This window comes from Pongo abelii, chromosome 12 (genome assembly GCF_028885655.2).
Source record: "Pongo abelii isolate AG06213 chromosome 12, NHGRI_mPonAbe1-v2.0_pri, whole genome shotgun sequence".
NCBI classification, from domain to species: domain Eukaryota; kingdom Metazoa; phylum Chordata; class Mammalia; order Primates; family Hominidae; genus Pongo; species Pongo abelii.
Window position 1 is genome coordinate 108,967,513 of NC_071997.2, and position 17,336 is coordinate 108,984,848.

The window sequence follows — 17,336 nt, forward strand, 5'->3', positions numbered from 1 at the left end:
GTTAATGATATTTGGTAGTAGTTCCCCAAATATAAAACTTTCCAATATAACTTTAAATTTTTCACAGAGTGGAAGATCTCCCCACAGAGTGAATGAACACTACTGTCCTTCTAGGATGTGGTGAGAGTGTTTATCTGCACAGATGATCACACATAGGAGATGGAATTCAGGGTTTTGACTCTAATTAGGTCTGAAATAAAAAGGAATACAATGTTAGGCAGCTGAATATACACATAGGTATTTCTCCTTCATTCTTTCCCCCTCTTTTGTCTGTTTTCCTCTCATACTCTGAAAAATATAAATTAAAAAAAAAAAACCCAATCTTCATGAACTTTTTAAGCATTATGAAGAAATCCCCCAAATAAGTCCACTAACAACAACTTACTTGGGAAAACTTTAAAGTTACCAAAGCCAAAAAGATCAACTTAATTTAAAAAATCATTGTGATCCACCATCAAATAATTAAAACTTAAATAGAACATTAGTCCATTCAGTTAGCTACATCCAAATTATCCTCTTCATCCACAGGGACCTCCATCTCCGAAGCAGCATCCCTCAGCTTTTGAACCACAAAGACCTCGACATCTTCTGGTGAGGAGAAAACGTAAATCTCTCCAGCACTACTTCAGTTTAAGCTTTGCCTGGTATAAGACAGCATGCGCCAAACACATTTCATGTAAATTTGGCTTGACCTTTGCAAAGCCTTGTGCTGCTTTATGGGAGAGGGTGGTATTTGGTATAAAATCCAGTCTTTTCCCTTTTTGAAAATAGACCCCTTTTATTTCTGATGATATTTTACTAGAGTTCAGATCAGACTGGGAAATCTTTGTAGATTTTTCTGTGAATTTGTCACAGAATGATCCTTAACTGAAATAAGCAGAAGTCAAGTTGTCAAATCATTTTGGAAATTCCCTAAGAGATAGGTATTCTAAATTACTTTCTATTATCTTGTCTACCATCTGAAATATTATATACTCTAGTGCAATTCTTCACCCCAAATATTAGAATCTTGGTTTCCTTTTGCATTTCCAAAGACAATACTTCTCATTTTTCCAAGTGATTTTTTTAGCTTTTAGGCAGTTTCTTAAGTTTTTAAATTTTCATGGTATAATTTGTTACAGGACTCATAAATTTCTCTTACCTTTTTTTCCTCCCCTCTGTGGGGTGGTGTGCAGACTCTGCTTATATACCATTTTCTTCCTGGACAGTGACATAAAAATCCATTATAATTAAATGACTTCTGTTTTTTGTTATGACATTCATTCCATCTGAGAAACCGGCTCACATTAAAAAAAAAAAATCAAATTCAGATTTTCAAACGGGCGTGAAATAGTAATTTTAAATCCATTACAAACTCACTAGTCTATGTATGCCAAACATGTTTTAACATGAATAGGTTCAGTTCATTGAAATTTATGCCTAATAGAGTATGTAGTCTTGATGAACAGCTGTGAAGATAGCTGACCTTTTGTTAGAGGTTGTGGATTTGGTAACTTTTACCTTGAAATTCCCAAGTTCTTAGAGGTTTTTGCATGCATATTCGGTGTGATTTTTGCATAGTGAAAAACTCAACATACATTGATACCAGGAACATTTGCATAAATAGTAGGAAACTTATGATTAATGAAACATTCAACTCTAATCATATTTTTCTATTCCATTTTCAATGAGAGGGCTAAAACAATGGAAGAGTCTCAATGAAGTGTCTATCTTGTGGGCCTTCATTATGTGTGATGCTGTACTTAAAACTTTATAAAATTTTGTTATTACCTTGTTTCTAGTCTAACCTCTTTAGTAGCTGTATTTTCAGTCTTTCAGAAAAATTTCTATCTTAATAGCAGTATTCAGGAATGCTCTTTATTTGATATCTAAATGTGTTCACAGAGTATTAGAATTGTAATGGTAGATTTAGTATGGTTATGAAAGGAATGTTTATAATTTCTTTAATATTAACTTTTAACTCCTAAAAGGCTGTAGTATATTTTCAGTATTACTAGAATGATCATATTATTTATTTTCTAAACAAGGACGCTTTGAGAGTGAAAAGATATGCTATTATGACAGGACAAGAGGCCTAACCAGCACATGTGGTTACCCTAAGTATAACCCATTTAGCCATGGTTATGATGCAATTTTAAAGTTTTAGAAGGAAGTATGTTAAATCAGTAGTTCTCAATTTTGTGTGTATCAGAATCACTTCTAAAGCTTTCTTGAAATGCACATATGATTTCAAGCCCCCAGAGATTCTGATTCATTGGGTTTATTGTGGGGCTTGGGAATCTGTTTTTTTTGTTTCAGTTTCAGTGTTTATTCAGATGGATAATCAAGGTGAGAACCACAGATATAAACTGGTAATTCTTACTTATAAGCGAATGTAAAAAAATTTCCTCCTTTATAAGTTTGTTGGTTATAATACTTAATGTGAAAATCTACTTCATTAAATGGGGTCTATTAATCATTTCTTTGTCTGGAATAAATGAGTAAATAATACATTGCTGTTATATATGTAATTAACATGTTATGGCAAACATAAATGTTACGGGAAACATTTACTACCTAAAATGCCTTCTAGTGGCTAATTATTTGTTTTGCCTTAATAGTTTCTGAGTTTTAATTTTTTTAAACTTAGGCTTTTGCACTTAAAATAGGACCATATAGTATGTTCATTATACTATATGAACATACTGTGTATATCCTTTTAAAGAAGAAATAGAAATGTGATTGTTTATATTTGAAGACGTAGTATAATCCTTATTTCCTCTGAAATGGAAGACATAATTCACATTCTATAATCATATCCTTAGATTACTTTGTTAACTGTTTATAACTTTGAGCTAATGTTCTATACATTATTGAATTAATGAAATGGGTATATATGCAAAAGGAAAAGATAATTTTTTTCCGGTTTTATTCTTTGAGAAATAGAAAATAAAATGAGACACTAGTGGTAAATTTGGTTATCTGAAGAATTATTTGTGAGACAGATCACTGTCATAGAACAATGTTAATGCGCAATCTGCTTATAGTCTTCTGAATTAAGTTCTTCTAGGTCATGTTAAGTTTTTCCCTAACTTTGAATAAGTTTTTCTTTGTAATCACCATTTTTAGTTCAGTATTGAAGTGTTCTATAAGGTCATTGTGAGGTATAAAAAGATAAATAGGCCAGGTGTGATGGCTCATGCCTATAATACCAGCACTTTGGGAGGGTGAGGCAGGAGGATTGAGGCTAGGAGTTCGAGACCAGCCCGGACAAAGTGAGACCCCTATCTCTACAAAAAAAAAAAAAAAAAAAAAATTAGCCTGATGTGGTGGCACACACTGTAGTCTCAGCTACTCAGCAGGCTGAGGCAGAAGGATTTCTTGAGCCCAGGAAGTCAAGGCTGCAGTGAGCCATGATCACCCACTGCACTTCAGCCTGGGCAACAGAGCGATATGCTGTCTCCCAAAAATAAAATAAAAATAAACCTGGTATTGTTTGTTGAAGCTTAGTTAGGGTCTAATATTCTATAACTATTGGAATGGTTCCCCCTACTGGCATAACTGATAATTGTGGCCAAATGCAAGTTTAATTGCCAACAGGAAAAACGATATGGCTAGTTTGAGCTTTTCTTCCTTTTTGTGACAAGGATGCAACAGAGCATGTGTTTTTGTATGTAGATGAATGAAATGACTTAAAAACAGTGGGGCTTGATCTGTTGTTTGATTGTATCATACATTAAACATGGGTAATAAATAATACCTCATGTTGGTATAACCCTTAGATTATCGGTCATTTTAAACTAAACAAAATTAATGTGGAAAATCAGTGGAAATATTTTTAATGTTCTTATTTACTTTAATATATTTGGAACTATCAGATGAATTACAATTTTAAATGATAATTATGGGAGTAACTGAATGTTAATAGTTGGTTGCACTCAGAGTTGGTAGTAGAATAGCTCTGTTTTTGAAGTTTCTGTTTATATAGTATTTTATATGTGTTTGGAAGTTAATATTGGAGAAAGTCATTTATAAGTGAGTATAATGTCATGAGGACTAATCTAATGATTGGGAGTATTGATGAAGGACTGAAATGAAAGTATTATTCTTTTAAAACTTTTTTCTAAAGAAAGTTGTACGTTGTAGGCCAGGTGTAGTGGCTCATGCCTGTAATCCCAGCACTTCAGGGTGCCGAGGTGGGTGGATCACTTGAGCCCAGGAGTTTGAGACCAGCCTAGGCAATATAGTGAGACCTCATCTCTACAAAAATAAATAAAAGAAAAGAAAAAAATTATGCGAGTGTGGTGGCACACGCCTGTAGTCCTAGCTACTCAGAAGGCTGAAGTGGGAGAACCACTTGAGGCTGGGAGGTAGAGGTTGCAGTGAGCCGGATTGTGCCACTGCACTCCAGCCTGGCTGGGCAACAGAGTGAGACCCCTGTCTCTTATTTATTTTTTTGATACACTGTCTCTTAAAAAAAAAAAGTTGTACCTTGTAATCAGTTAATCACATAATACATGGCTTTTGTTTTAAAGCTCATATCAAGGACATACTTAAGATACATTGCTTGTTTTGTTTTAATATTGTTAGCTTATGTTTTTGTTAATTAAAAATATTCAAAACATTTTTAATCTTAATGTAAGTATTCAGCCCTTTATACAACAGTTTTGTTTGGTGATTTTAAATGGCTAGTTTGCATTTTGCTGGTAAAATTGCACAGAATTATTGATTCAGTATTGATTATGACTTTAGCTAAAGATATGTATATTTACAAAATATAGTTGGTGCATGGAATAATGAATGTACCTTTGCTATCCTTCTCCTTTTGTGTATTAGGCTACTGTGGAGCTGATATCAAGGCCCTGTGCACTGAAGCCGCCCTGATTGCACTGCGGAGGCGTTATCCCCAGATCTATGCTAGCAGTCATAAACTGCAGCTGGATGTTTCCTCAATAGTGCTTAGTGCCCAAGATTTTTACCATGCAATGCAGAATATCGTGCCTGCTTCCCAACGTGCTGTGATGTCTTCAGGGCATGCACTATCCCCCATCATAAGACCACTGCTGGAAAGAAGCTTCAACAACATCCTAGCAGTCTTGCAAAAAGTGTTTCCTCATGCTGAAATTAGCCAGAGTGACAAAAAAGAAGGTACTCTAAACTACTTTTTTATATTGTTAAGATGAAACAAATACAGGAATAAATAAATATAGTTTCCTCATAAGATTATTTATGTGTCACTTTTGTAATGTATCTGTTTATTCAGTACTGTATATTCCAGGCCTGGCATATTGCCTGGCATATGGTAGTTGCCTGGTGAATGTTTTTAAGACGAATGAATGTTCACTTTTGGGACATTCTGATCATCTTAATGTAGGGCTATTACTATCTTTAGAAAGTTGACTGTAATAATAATAATAATAGGTTAACCTTTAAAGCCCCTAAATCATCACTTATTAATCCTTTTTTTTTTTTTTTGAGATGGAGTTTCGCTTTTGTTGCCCAGGCTGGAGTGTAATGGCGCAGTCTCAGCTTACTGCAACCTCCGCCTCCCGGGTACAGCGATTCTCCTGCCTCAGCCTCCTGAGTAACTGGGATTTCAGGCACCTGCCACCATGCCCGGCTAATTTTTTTGTATTTTTAGTAGAGATAGGGTTTCACCATGTTGGCCAGGCTGGTTTCCAACTTCTGACCTCAGGTGATCCGCCCACCTTGGCCTCCCAAAGTGCTGGGATTACAGGTGTGAGCCACCACGCCCGGCCTGTTAATCCTCTTAACAGGCTTGCAGGTGAGCACTCTGATTATATAGAGCAGGGGAGTGGGAGATGTAGGCTGGTAATTTATTTTTTTTGAGACAGAGTCTCACTCTGTCACCTAGGTTAGAATGCAGTGGCCTGATCTTGGCTCACTATAACCTCTGCCTCCCAGGTTCAAGCAGTTCTCCTGCCTCAGCCTCCCAAGTAGCTGGGATTACAGGCGTGTGCCACCACGCCCAGCTAATTTTTGTATTTGTTTGTTTAGTAGAGATGGAGTTTCACCATGTTGGTCAGGCTGGTCTCCAACTCCTGACCTCAGGTGATCCACCCGCCTTGACCTCCCAAAGTGCTGGGATTAGAGATGTGAGTCATCGCTCCCAGCCTGGTAATTTAATTAATATAAGGTCATTCAATAAGTTCTGGGGCCTGCGTCAACCCAGGGAGTCTGATGACAGCCCTTGCTCTTACCTGTCTTGCTATAATGCTTCTTTGGATTAAACTAATCATTTTGTTGTTATTGGTAGGGCACTCTGCAGTGTGCAGTGCTCATAGGAGTGTAAGGTATTGGTAAGGGAGTAAATAAGAACTTCGTTTTAGAGGATCTTGAGTTTTATCAAGCCTCAGATTGTACTTTGCACCTGAGATAAAAACAGAAAACTACCTTTAAAAACATCACTCATGGCTGGGTGCGGTTGCTCACGCCTGTGTAATCCCAGCGTTTTGGGAGGCCAAGGCGGGTGGATCACCTGAGGTCAGGAGTTCAAGACCAGCCTGGCCAACATGGTGAAACCCTGTCTCTTAAAAAAAATAAAAATAAAAATAAATAAATAAATAAAATGTAACATCACTCATTTACAGAAAAAACATTTAAAAATTAGACTGACATTCTAATCAGAGTATAAAGCTCATAAACTTTGAAGGGAAAGTAATGTCTTTTGATTATCTTAATTTCTGCAATTCCTAGCACCTTGTCTGGAATGCAGTCTGCACCAAATAGAAAATTATTCAGAGAACTATACTAACATTAAAAGTATATATAGTAAAAATTATGAATATTGTTCAATGAATTCTTCTGTCATAAATATGTTTTTCAGAAACTTTGTTTAGTGACAGACTCACATAAGATACCACATGGAATACCTGATTTCTTAAATTTGGCAGACAGAGGGGAGTGAATATTTTACTGAATATCTGTGAGCCAGGCACGATGCCATGATTTGTGTATTTTTTATTTCTGAATTTCATAACTGGAAATGTTTTTCATATGTATATTATGTACCAAAACTTCCCAAAAAACTTATGTCACCTTTAGAAAATCATAAAAACCTCATCTTTCCTTTGGAGAGATTATCATAGCTTTTTATTTCCATTTGTGAATTACCATTTTATAGCATTATTATCTATGTTTTCTTATAGCTTTTTTGTGTGTAAATATAAAGTTTGCTTTAGTTCCAGTTGGTGGAACTAGTTGCCATGAACCAGTGGAGAAGAGCAACCAAATTTTATTTGATTATCAATAATTGGTTTTTGGCTATTTAGTCATATTTTATTCTGGCTTGTTTTGACCTTTAATATTTTTCTTACATAAATATTTCCTTGTGTATGAAATTATCACTCAAAAGATACTCAGTTATTTCCCAGATTAAAATATGACTTGTACTAAATATTTAGCTTTTTTTTTTTTTTTTGTTTTGAGACGGAGTCTGGCTCTGTCACCGAGGCTGGAGTGCAGTGGCGCAGTCTCGGCTCACTGCAAGCTCCGCCTCCTGGGTTCACACCATTCTCCTGCCTCAGCCTCCCGAATAGCTGGGACTACAGGTGCCTGCCACCATGCCCGGCTAATTTTTTTGTATTTTTAGTAGAGACGGAGTTTCACCATGTTAGCCAGGATGGTCTCAATTAAATATTTAGCTTTTAAAAGCCACTCGAGATCTCTATCTGCCAACATAATTTAGCATCTCATTTTAGAATGCATCTGTGTATTTTTTGTTTTGAAAGGATATGATTTCTCTTAATCTTAATTCTCTCTCATATCCCGTACACATGTAGCATTGCTTTTTATTGAATGAATTGTCATTTTTAATTAGGCATTTTTGAAGTATAGCAACAGCTGTTCATACTTCAGGTGGTAGTCCAGGTAAGCCTTTAAGTGTTGCATTCTCAGTAGAGATTTTAGTTCCAGTTAGCTCCCTGAGTGGTAACCTAAGGCCCACAGAGAGAATAATGCTGTATGAATGAGTGTATTTTTAAGATTAGCTTTGACGGAATTTCTGACTCCATCTTAACTACACTAAGATTTCTTTGAAAAGGTGTATCCTCTTTAAAAAATAAGGGTCAATTTGTTCCTTGTTGCTTTTATAAGAACTGGCCTTGACTCAGCTAACCTACTAATTAAACCAAATATGAAATGGACTGGTTTTGGTCAAAATTAACTCAAAGATTTTTAGTTAAATAGGTGGGATTTTATGAGAGTGCCACATCTTTTCCAGACTTGTTTTTTTTTTAAGCCAGTCAGTGAGTTCTTCCAAATTATATCTCATAATACTTAAGTAAATAGTCTGTAAAGGTGAAAGTGTTATATTAATTTTGCTTATAAGTATTTTAAAAGCTGCAGTTTGTCAGTTTGCCTGTATTATTTGATAGATAACTTATTAATGTCATTTGATTTTTTAACCCAATTTTTCTTAGCTTTGGTAGGGCACTAATATTAAATGACTTTCTAAGCCTCATAACCATTGTGATTTTTTTAAACAGATATAGAAACTTTAATTTTAGAGGATAGTGAAGATGAAAATGCTTTATCAATTTTTGAGACCAATTGTCACTCAGGATCACCAAAGAAACAGTCATCTTCTGCTGCTATACATAAGCCCTACCTTCATTTTACAATGTGAGTGATTTATATCAAATTTCTTTGTATTTAGAGTGATTTTTGATACTGTATGATTAGAATATTTTTACTTATGGATATAACTGTGAGGATATTGTTTTTCTGTTGTTTGGACACAATTCTGGAAAACTTTTACTATGTATTCTTTTTCATGTGGTAATAATTAGTTTGTTGGTTAACTATTTAGGTGTTTTTTTCTCCAAGTAGAAGAACCTTTCCTGCTACTTTGCTTTTTTTTTTTTTTTTTTTTTTTGAGACAGAGTCTCACTCTGTTACCCAGGGTAGAGTGCAGTGGCACGATCTTGGCTCACTGCAACCTCTGCCTCCTGAGTTTAAGCTATTCTCGTGCCTCAGCCTCCTGAGTAGTTGGGATTACAGGTGTGTGCTACCACGCCCAGCTAATTTTTGTATTTTTAGTAGAGATGGGGTTTCACTATGTTGTCCAGGCTGGTCTCGAACCTCAGGTGCTCTGCCCGCTTTGGCCTCCCGAAGTGCTGGGATTATAGGCGTATGCCACTGCACCTGGCCAAGTTTCCTTTTTTTTAAAGTAATGGTGTGAATTTTTTCCCCCATGGAGGCAGAGGAAAGCTTACCCTTAGAAAGTCAACTCATGAGCCCTAACTTTATTGCTTTTTATTTAAACTAAAATGGGCAGAAATGAAATATTTGCCATGATCTGGAATACTTTAATTTGTAGTAAACTTTAGATGATCATTTAGGTCTCTAAGGCTGCTAAAGAGATTTTGATTTAGAAATTGTTCAGTAATTAAATAACTTTTTGATTTTCTAGAAACATTATACTTTCATAATTTGGATTTTATGATTTTTCAATTTACATTTACCCTTTTATTATCTGTGTTAAAGCAAGTTTTGCTGTGCACTATAATAGGTAAACACTTTTAGTGCAAATGTAATTTTAAATTAAGAGGCCAAATAGTTTTCAAATACTAACAGCATCTTTACTTGCATTTGCATAATTAGCCCCATAGTTGAAGGACCATAAAGCTTCAGTCAGGTAGATCTAATAGCACTTCTATTAGAAGAGGCTGGATTGTTGTGTACTTTTAATATTTTGAACAAATTTAAGTCTCCAACTTGAAGTTTTCCCATGTAGATTTTGGTGAAATGTTGATTTGATTATTTGCATTGATAACCCTTTCTTGTTTTTCATTTTTTAAAATGAGCCTAAATTACTTTCATCTTCTCTTTTTTTCTTCGTATGTTCTTTAATAGCAAACTCTTTGTAAGTTTTTTTCTTCTTCTCCAGATCCTTTCTTTTATGCTCTTGGGGAAGTTTTTTTATAGGCTATTCCAGCATTTTACAAATTTGTTTTATTGATAGTTATGAGAAAGCCAATTTTTTTTTTTTTTTTTGCCTTTCACCTGGCTAGCCTGTGTGTCTGTGTCTCTCTGTCTCTCTCTCTTTCTCTCTCTCTCTCTCCCCCCACTTCTTGCCTCCCTCCCTCCCTCCCTCTCCCTCTCTTCTTCCCTCCCTCCCTCCCTCTCCCTCTCTTCTTGCCTCCCTCCCTCCCTCTCCCTCTCTTCTTCCCTCCCTCCCTCCCTCTCCCTCTCTTCTTCCCTCCCTCCCTCTCTCTCTCTCTCTCTCTGTGTGTGTGTGTGTGTGTGTGTGTTTGTGTGTGTGTGTATGTGTGTTTGACAGTTACAGTTATTTGGATTTGTATTATGTAGTAGCAGAAACTAAGAAACTATCAAAAGATGTGTTTAATTTTATAAGATAATTGTCGTCAATAAAGGAATACAGAAATAGATTTTGATATTAGAAAGTATCATGTGCAGTGTTAAGTTTGACTTTTTATTGAGGACATTTCCTGCCACTGATTTAATGTGAAACGTTGGTATGGCTCATTTTGTTTTAGCTTTTCTGAAAGAATTGGTTTAATTTTAGCTTCCTTTACATAAGCTTTTCTAGTTCATTCATTTGACTTTGATTAAAGAGACAGCTATATGCTAGAATAAGCATTTTTTAGATGTTTTAATAATATTTTTTCACTTATTTCTTTATTCACCTGCCCATTTATCCAATTTTTCTTTATTTACCCTATGCCAGGCATTGTATGAGATGCTGAAAACATAAGCATGAATAAGATATAACATAGTTCTTACTTTGGAGAAGGTCTCATTGTTGGGGGTGACAAACATTTCAATATGGCGAAAGTGCTATGAAAGCAGAACTAATTCTGCTGGAAGTCTGGGAAGGTTTCACAGGAGAAGTAGTGATATTTGCTGTCCTTTTCATTATGAAGGGATGGGAGTTTGCATCTTGAGTGCTTTTTACAAATTAGATACTCTTTTGTTATGTAAAGATCTGTGCTTCATATTCAGTGATATATATAGGCCCCTCAACAATCATATAGCATTTGTGGTATCTTCATTTTATAGATGAGGAAACTGAAGCACACAGAAGTTAAATAAATTGCCCATGATCATGTTGCTAGCAGGTGGCAGAGCCAGACTCTGTGCTGTTTGTTTCCTAAGATCATATTTTTCCAAGTTATTTCTGAGCTTAATAAGTAGCTAGGGAATTGCATTGCTTCTTTAGGTAAGTTGAGCCATATATTTCACACTCTCCAAGAAGCATACACTTTAGAATTAAGGCCTTTAGTATGGGCAACATATAGTCTTTTTTGTTTGGTTGGTTTAGTTTTCTGTTTGAGCAAGATACGTTAGCATTACAGATCAAGGCAGTAGAAAAGGTGCTCGGCCAGAAGAAAGCATAACTTTAGTGCTGGTTTTTAGTCACGCTAGCCTGGGTATTGCTGGTGAATTTCTAGGAATAGTCTCCTGAAACAGTGTTGAAACCTTTTCTTTTTTACATTTAATATAAAGGAGAAGTCAAGATAGTTAAGGTTTACCAATCTGGTAGAGAAGCTTTATGATGGAAAATAAATTTTCTTTCTTACTTTATATTACCATAAGGGTGATTAGAAACAGAATTTTCTGAGGTTTTTCAAATGAAAATAGCTTTGTTTTTTCTGATTAGAAAGATGATATACACTGTAGAAAATTCAAGTAATAAAGAAGAGCATAAAGAAGAAAGTAAAAATTAAAGCCCCAGCACCTGCAGGTAATATTTGTTAAAGTTTTGGTGACCACACTTCCATGTCCTCTCTATGCATGTATAATGTATAGACCCATACATTATCTGGATTATATCCTCCTATAAGTTGTTAATATAACTTACTTTTTCATCCAGTATGTTGGGAATATTATTTCATGTCAGTGTATGTTTAATATCACTGTTTTAAGATAGCTGCATATTATCTTACACTTTGGATATTCCATAATTTATAGACCCTTATTGGTAAAATTTGAAGTTTTCAAGTTTCTTCTTTTATAAACAATAGACTTGTTTCTAAGTATACATCTTTACACCACTATCTGATTCAAAGCATAAGGTAAATTTTAAGAACTGCGATTGCTGTGTCGAAGAGTGTATACATTTAACATGTTGACACAGATTGTTAAATTGCTTTCCAGAAGGCTTGTACTAGTTTACATTTCTCATACTAATGTATGAGAGTGGTATTTTTCTTATACCATTGTCAATTCTGAGCACTGTCTTTTAAAATCTTTACAAACCAGATAGATGAATATAATATCTTTTTGTTTAGTTGACTTGTTCATTTGTTCTTTCATATATTCATTCACTCATTCAAATGTTTTGTAAAAGTGCCCATCATGTTCCAGACATTGTCCTGGGTAGTTGGGATAGGTCAGTGAACAAAATAGGGTAAGATCCTGGCCCTCATTGAACTTATATTTTTAAATGGAGGAGACATTCAGTAAAACAATAAATGTAATAGCTTGCTAGATAGATAAACTGTTAGAAGATAAGTACTATGGGGAAAAGATGTAGAAGATAGTAAGAGGTTGGGGAGTCCCTAAGAGTGGAGTGAGTTACTGAATACTTTTGGGCATACATTTTGGCATATTTAGATCTATCACATATAATTTCAGAAAAGTTGTGCTTTTCTTCCACTAGTTGTGAGGATATCCATTTTGCCATCCTCTCATTGATAATGGCTATTACAATTAATTTTTGGCTTATTAATCTAATAGATAAAAGATGTCTATCATTATTTTCATTTATATTTTCTCATTTTTTTTAAATCTCTGTGTTAATGACTACCATTTTGTTCTCAAGCCTAGATTGCTCTTGAGCTTCAGACCCTGACCAGTGGCTCATCTCCTTTTTGTTGTACCATGGATCTTTCCGTGCATAGCTGGACTGTATCATACGCTCCTTCTCTTCCTGTGACTCCTGTGAGCCATCATTCATTCAGTTGTCTCAGCTAGAATTTGACATCATTCTCAACTTCTTTCCTTTTATTTCTTTCTTTGTCTAGTCAATGACCAAGTCTTTCTGATTTTTCTTACTAAGTAAGTCTCATCACAGGCTATTCCTTCTTTCTCTAACACTATTCTTGTTGAACTGTCATTCACATGTCACGTCTGGGTTACTATAGCAGATGCCTGATTATCTTTCCTCTCATTTGCCTTCTTTCAAAACCCTTTCCCATACTGACAATGCTGAGATAGAGTTATCTTCCCTAAACATGTATATGATTATCTTGTTCCTCTAAAGTATCTTAATGCTTCCGCATTGTCTTCAGTACACATTCCAAACTTTTTTTTTTTTTTTTTTTGAGACGGAGTTTCATTCTTTTTGCCCAGGCTGGAGTGCAACGGTGCGATCTCAGCTCACTGCAACCTCCACCTCCCAGGTTCAAGTGATTCTCCTGCCTCAGCCTCCCAAGTAGCTGGGATTACAGGTGCCTGCCACCACGCCTGGCTAACTTTTTATGTATTTTTAGTAGAGTCAGGGTTTCACCATGTTGGCCAGGATGGTCTCGATCTCTTGACCTCATGATCTGCCTGCCTTGGCCTCCCAAAGTGCTGGGATTACAGGCGTGAACCACCGCGCCAGGCCACATTCCAAACTTCTAACATGGCTTACAAAACCCTTTATAGCCCTTCGTAGTCTAACTTACCTTCCTTTTTCTCTCCCCACCCTAGTACCTTTACTGTACCCTCCACAACTTGTCCCCAGTACTTCAAAACAAACAAACAAAACCAAAACTGGCTGTGTGAACTGTATTAGTTACCCCAAAGAGCCATGTTCTTTTTTACCGTTGGTCCTTTGCACATCCTGTTTGCAGTCTTGAAATTCATCTCTTGTACCTCCAATCTGTTGGGTTTCTGCCTTGGGTAACACTTTTCCAGGAAGGCCTTCTATGAGTCTCTAATTGGTATCTTCCATAGCACTGTGTACTTAAACAGTACCACTTATTAATCACATCGAATTATGGTAATTTGTGTATTAACTTATTTACTAAATACCACTCAGTTATGAGCTCTATGATAACACTGGTATTGTTTGATACTTAGGGCTAAGGCATTCAGCATAGGAGGCATTCTATAGTTATATAATTAAATAAACATTTTAAAAAGTTTCCTATTTCTATTTTCTTTTTGAATTGTCTCGTTTTACGTCCTTTGCCCATGGAGGTTTTTTCAAAATTATGCATATAAACTCTTTATACATTAAGAACCATTCCTGTTTATGACAAATTCTTTTTATTAAATTTTCTTTTTATGTTTTTTCAATTAATTTGGTTTCTGAGATAGGATGTCTATGTTGCCCAGGGTAGTCTTGAACTCCTGAGCTCAAGTGAGTCTCCCAACTCAGCCTCCCAAGTAGCTGGGATTACAGGCATGTTCTACTGTGCCCTGCTGTATAGCAAATTCTTTATGCCATTTGGTTGTTTGCTATTTGGTTCAGATTATAATTTTTGGGTTACAGAGGTTTTTAGATTATTATGAATTAAAAATATATGAATCTTTTAATTTAAATTTTGTGTTAGAATTCATTTTGTTTATGCTGTGAAATGACCTGAATCCTCCGTTTTTAAACATTTATTTTATTATCCATTTCTGTTCCTTTTATTTTATTTTATTTTTGAGACAAGGTCTCATTCTGTCACCCAGGCTGGGGTGCAGTGGCACCATCATGGCTCACTGCAGCCTTGACCTCCTGGACACATGTGATCCTGCCACCTCAGCCTCCTGGTGGCTGGGACTACAGGTGCACACCACCACACCTGGCTATTTTTTTTTTTTTTAAATTTTTTGTAGAGATGGGGTTTTGCCATGTTGCCCAGGCTCGTCTCAGAACACCTGGGCTCAAATGATCCCCCCACCTCAGTCTCCCAAGTGCTGGGATTACAGGTGTGAGCCACTGTGCTGCCCTCATTTATTTTTTATGATTCTTTTTTTAGATGAAATTGTTTCATATAAGAAAATATAAATTCTTATAAACTTTATAAATTTATATTCATAAATTTTATAAATTTATATTCATAAATTTATGTTTATTATAATTCATATTATTTTATAATATATTATAAAACAATAAAATAACAAAATAATATTTTATATGAATTATAAGTATTTTATAATTCATATAAATTTTTATAAATTTATATGCATATAATTTCATTTTATATGAAATTCTTTCATATAGTGATTACAATTAATCATTTCCTAGGCTGCCTTTTATGTTTAAGTCTGTTTCTTTGATATATTCTACATTCTATTAATTGTTATTCTATAATATGTTTTAGTATAAAGTAGGACACATCTTAACATAGTGGGTTCAGAACCTGGGCTTTGCAGTCAAATGGGCTTGAATGACAATTTGAACTCTTCCACCTGGTTATACAACTTTGTAGTTAACCTCCACAGCCCTGGTTTCTTATCTGTTTAATAAAATGAAACTATGTGTTTCACAGAATTGTTAAGAAAATTGAACAAGAAATCTCTATGAAGTGCTTGTCACTAAAACATGTTTGAATGCATTAAAATTGGTAGCATTTTTTTTTTTTTGAGACTGAGTCTCGTTCTGTCGCAGTGGCGCAATCTCGGCTCACTGCAACCTCTGCCTCCCAGGTTCAAATGATTCTCCTGCCTCTGCCTTCTGAGTATCTGGGACTACAGGCACGTGCCACCACACCCAGCTAATTTTTTTGTATTTTTAGTAGAGATGGGGTTTCACCGTGTTAGCCAGGATGGCACCATGTTAGCCAGGATGGCCTCCATCTCCTGACCTCGTGATCTGCCAGCCTCAGTCTCCCAAAGTGCTGGGATTACAGGCGTGAGCCACCGTGCCCAGCTGGTAGCATGTTTTTAAAAAGTTTTCTTGATGTTCTTACTTGACTATTCTTTCAGTTAAAGTTGTGAATAAGTTGAAACTCCCCTCCTCCCAAAAATTCTTTTGGGATTTCAACTTGAAAATTCTATGTGTATAAAATAAAAAAGTAAATGGCTTAGGAAGAATTGACGTGTTTATTATTTAGTCTTTGTGTTCAGGCTCAGTTTCACTCTTTTCTTGCTAAGACTATAATTAGATAATGTTTGTTTTACCTTTTTAATTTTTTTTTTTTTTTTGCAGTGAATAGGATCTCCTTTCCTTTTTTACAATGGTTATTGATGGTGTTTAGGAAATCTATTGATTTTTCTATTTCTTCTGTCTTGTTACTTTGCTGGTAGATTCTGACAGTTTTTGGTTGATTTCTTGGATTTGCTATTACATAATGATATCCTTTACAGGTATCAGTTTTTTCCCTTATTGCTTTCTATTAGTTCCACTTTAAATTTGCTTTATTCTTATTGCATTGCCTTAGAATGTCTAGTACTACCCACAGTGAGAGTAAACTTTGTTTCATTTGTTATTTTAATGGTGCTGTAGAATCTCGAAATTACAAGTCAAGTTTGGTTTAATATATTTTCCTTCTCTGGTATGGGGCTTTAGATGTCATCTGTCAGGGTAGGAACAGTTAGTTTTTGTTGTTACAGAAATAAAATTTGTGTTGGAAGAAGTTTATATATATATATTTGTTATTTTAAAAATTGTGATTGTTTTAGTTTGTTCCTGCTGCTATAACAAAATACCTTAAACAGATTAATTTATAACAACCTACATTTATTTATTTATTTATTTTTATTATACTTTAAGTTTTGGGATACATATGCAGAATGTGCAGGTTTGTTATGTAGGTATACATGTGCCATGGTGGTTTGCAGCACCTATCAACCCGTCATCTGCACTAGGTACTTCTCCTAATGCTATCTCTCCCCTGGCCTCCCACCCCAGGACAGGCCCCGCTCCCTGTGTCCATGTGTTCTCATTGTTCAACTCCCACTTATGAGTGAGAACATAACAACATACATTTATTACTCACAGTTACGGAGGCTGAAAGTCTAAGATGAAGGCTCTGGCGGATGTGGTGTCTGGTGGGGGCTTGGTTTCTGCCTCTTAAGATGTTGCCTTGACCGCTGCTTCCTCTGGAGGGGAACAACAATGTCCTCACATGGCAGAAGGGATTGAAGGGACTAGCTAGTTTTATTATCAAGCCCTTTGATAATGTAACTAATCCATTCACGAGGGCTGACTGCTCATGACTTAATCACCTCCTAAAGGCCCTGCCTGTTAATTGAGTCCTACATTTGGGATAATCTTCAGATCTACCTCTTTGTCAAAAAGTGAGATTCCTAACATTTAACCTTGGATAACTAATAACTAAATGATACTGGAGTTTAATGCATCTTCAAGTTAATATATGTGGTATGATAGCAGGAATACCAAGGTTATTTTATTTTATTTTAAAGTGGATTTATTTTATTATTTATTTGTT

The 17,336-nt window shown here is 35.4% G+C and overlaps 1 protein-coding gene across 6 annotated transcripts in view; it reads left to right on the forward strand.

Moving 5' to 3' along the window:
* ATAD2B (ATPase family AAA domain containing 2B) overlaps positions 1 to 17,336 on the forward strand; it is a 233,208-nt gene that overhangs the window by 95,076 nt on the left and 120,796 nt on the right. For all 6 annotated transcript variants that reach the window (XR_008522477.2, XM_054548330.2, XM_054548331.2 and 3 more), the window contains exons 16-17: positions 4,816 to 5,127; positions 8,487 to 8,622. Coding sequence is in view for 5 of the 6 variants with exons in the window: in XM_054548330.2 (XP_054404305.1) it covers positions 4,816 to 5,127; positions 8,487 to 8,622 (448 nt within the window). In the remaining variant the exon portion in view is untranslated. The remainder of the gene's footprint in view (positions 1 to 4,815; positions 5,128 to 8,486; positions 8,623 to 17,336) is intronic.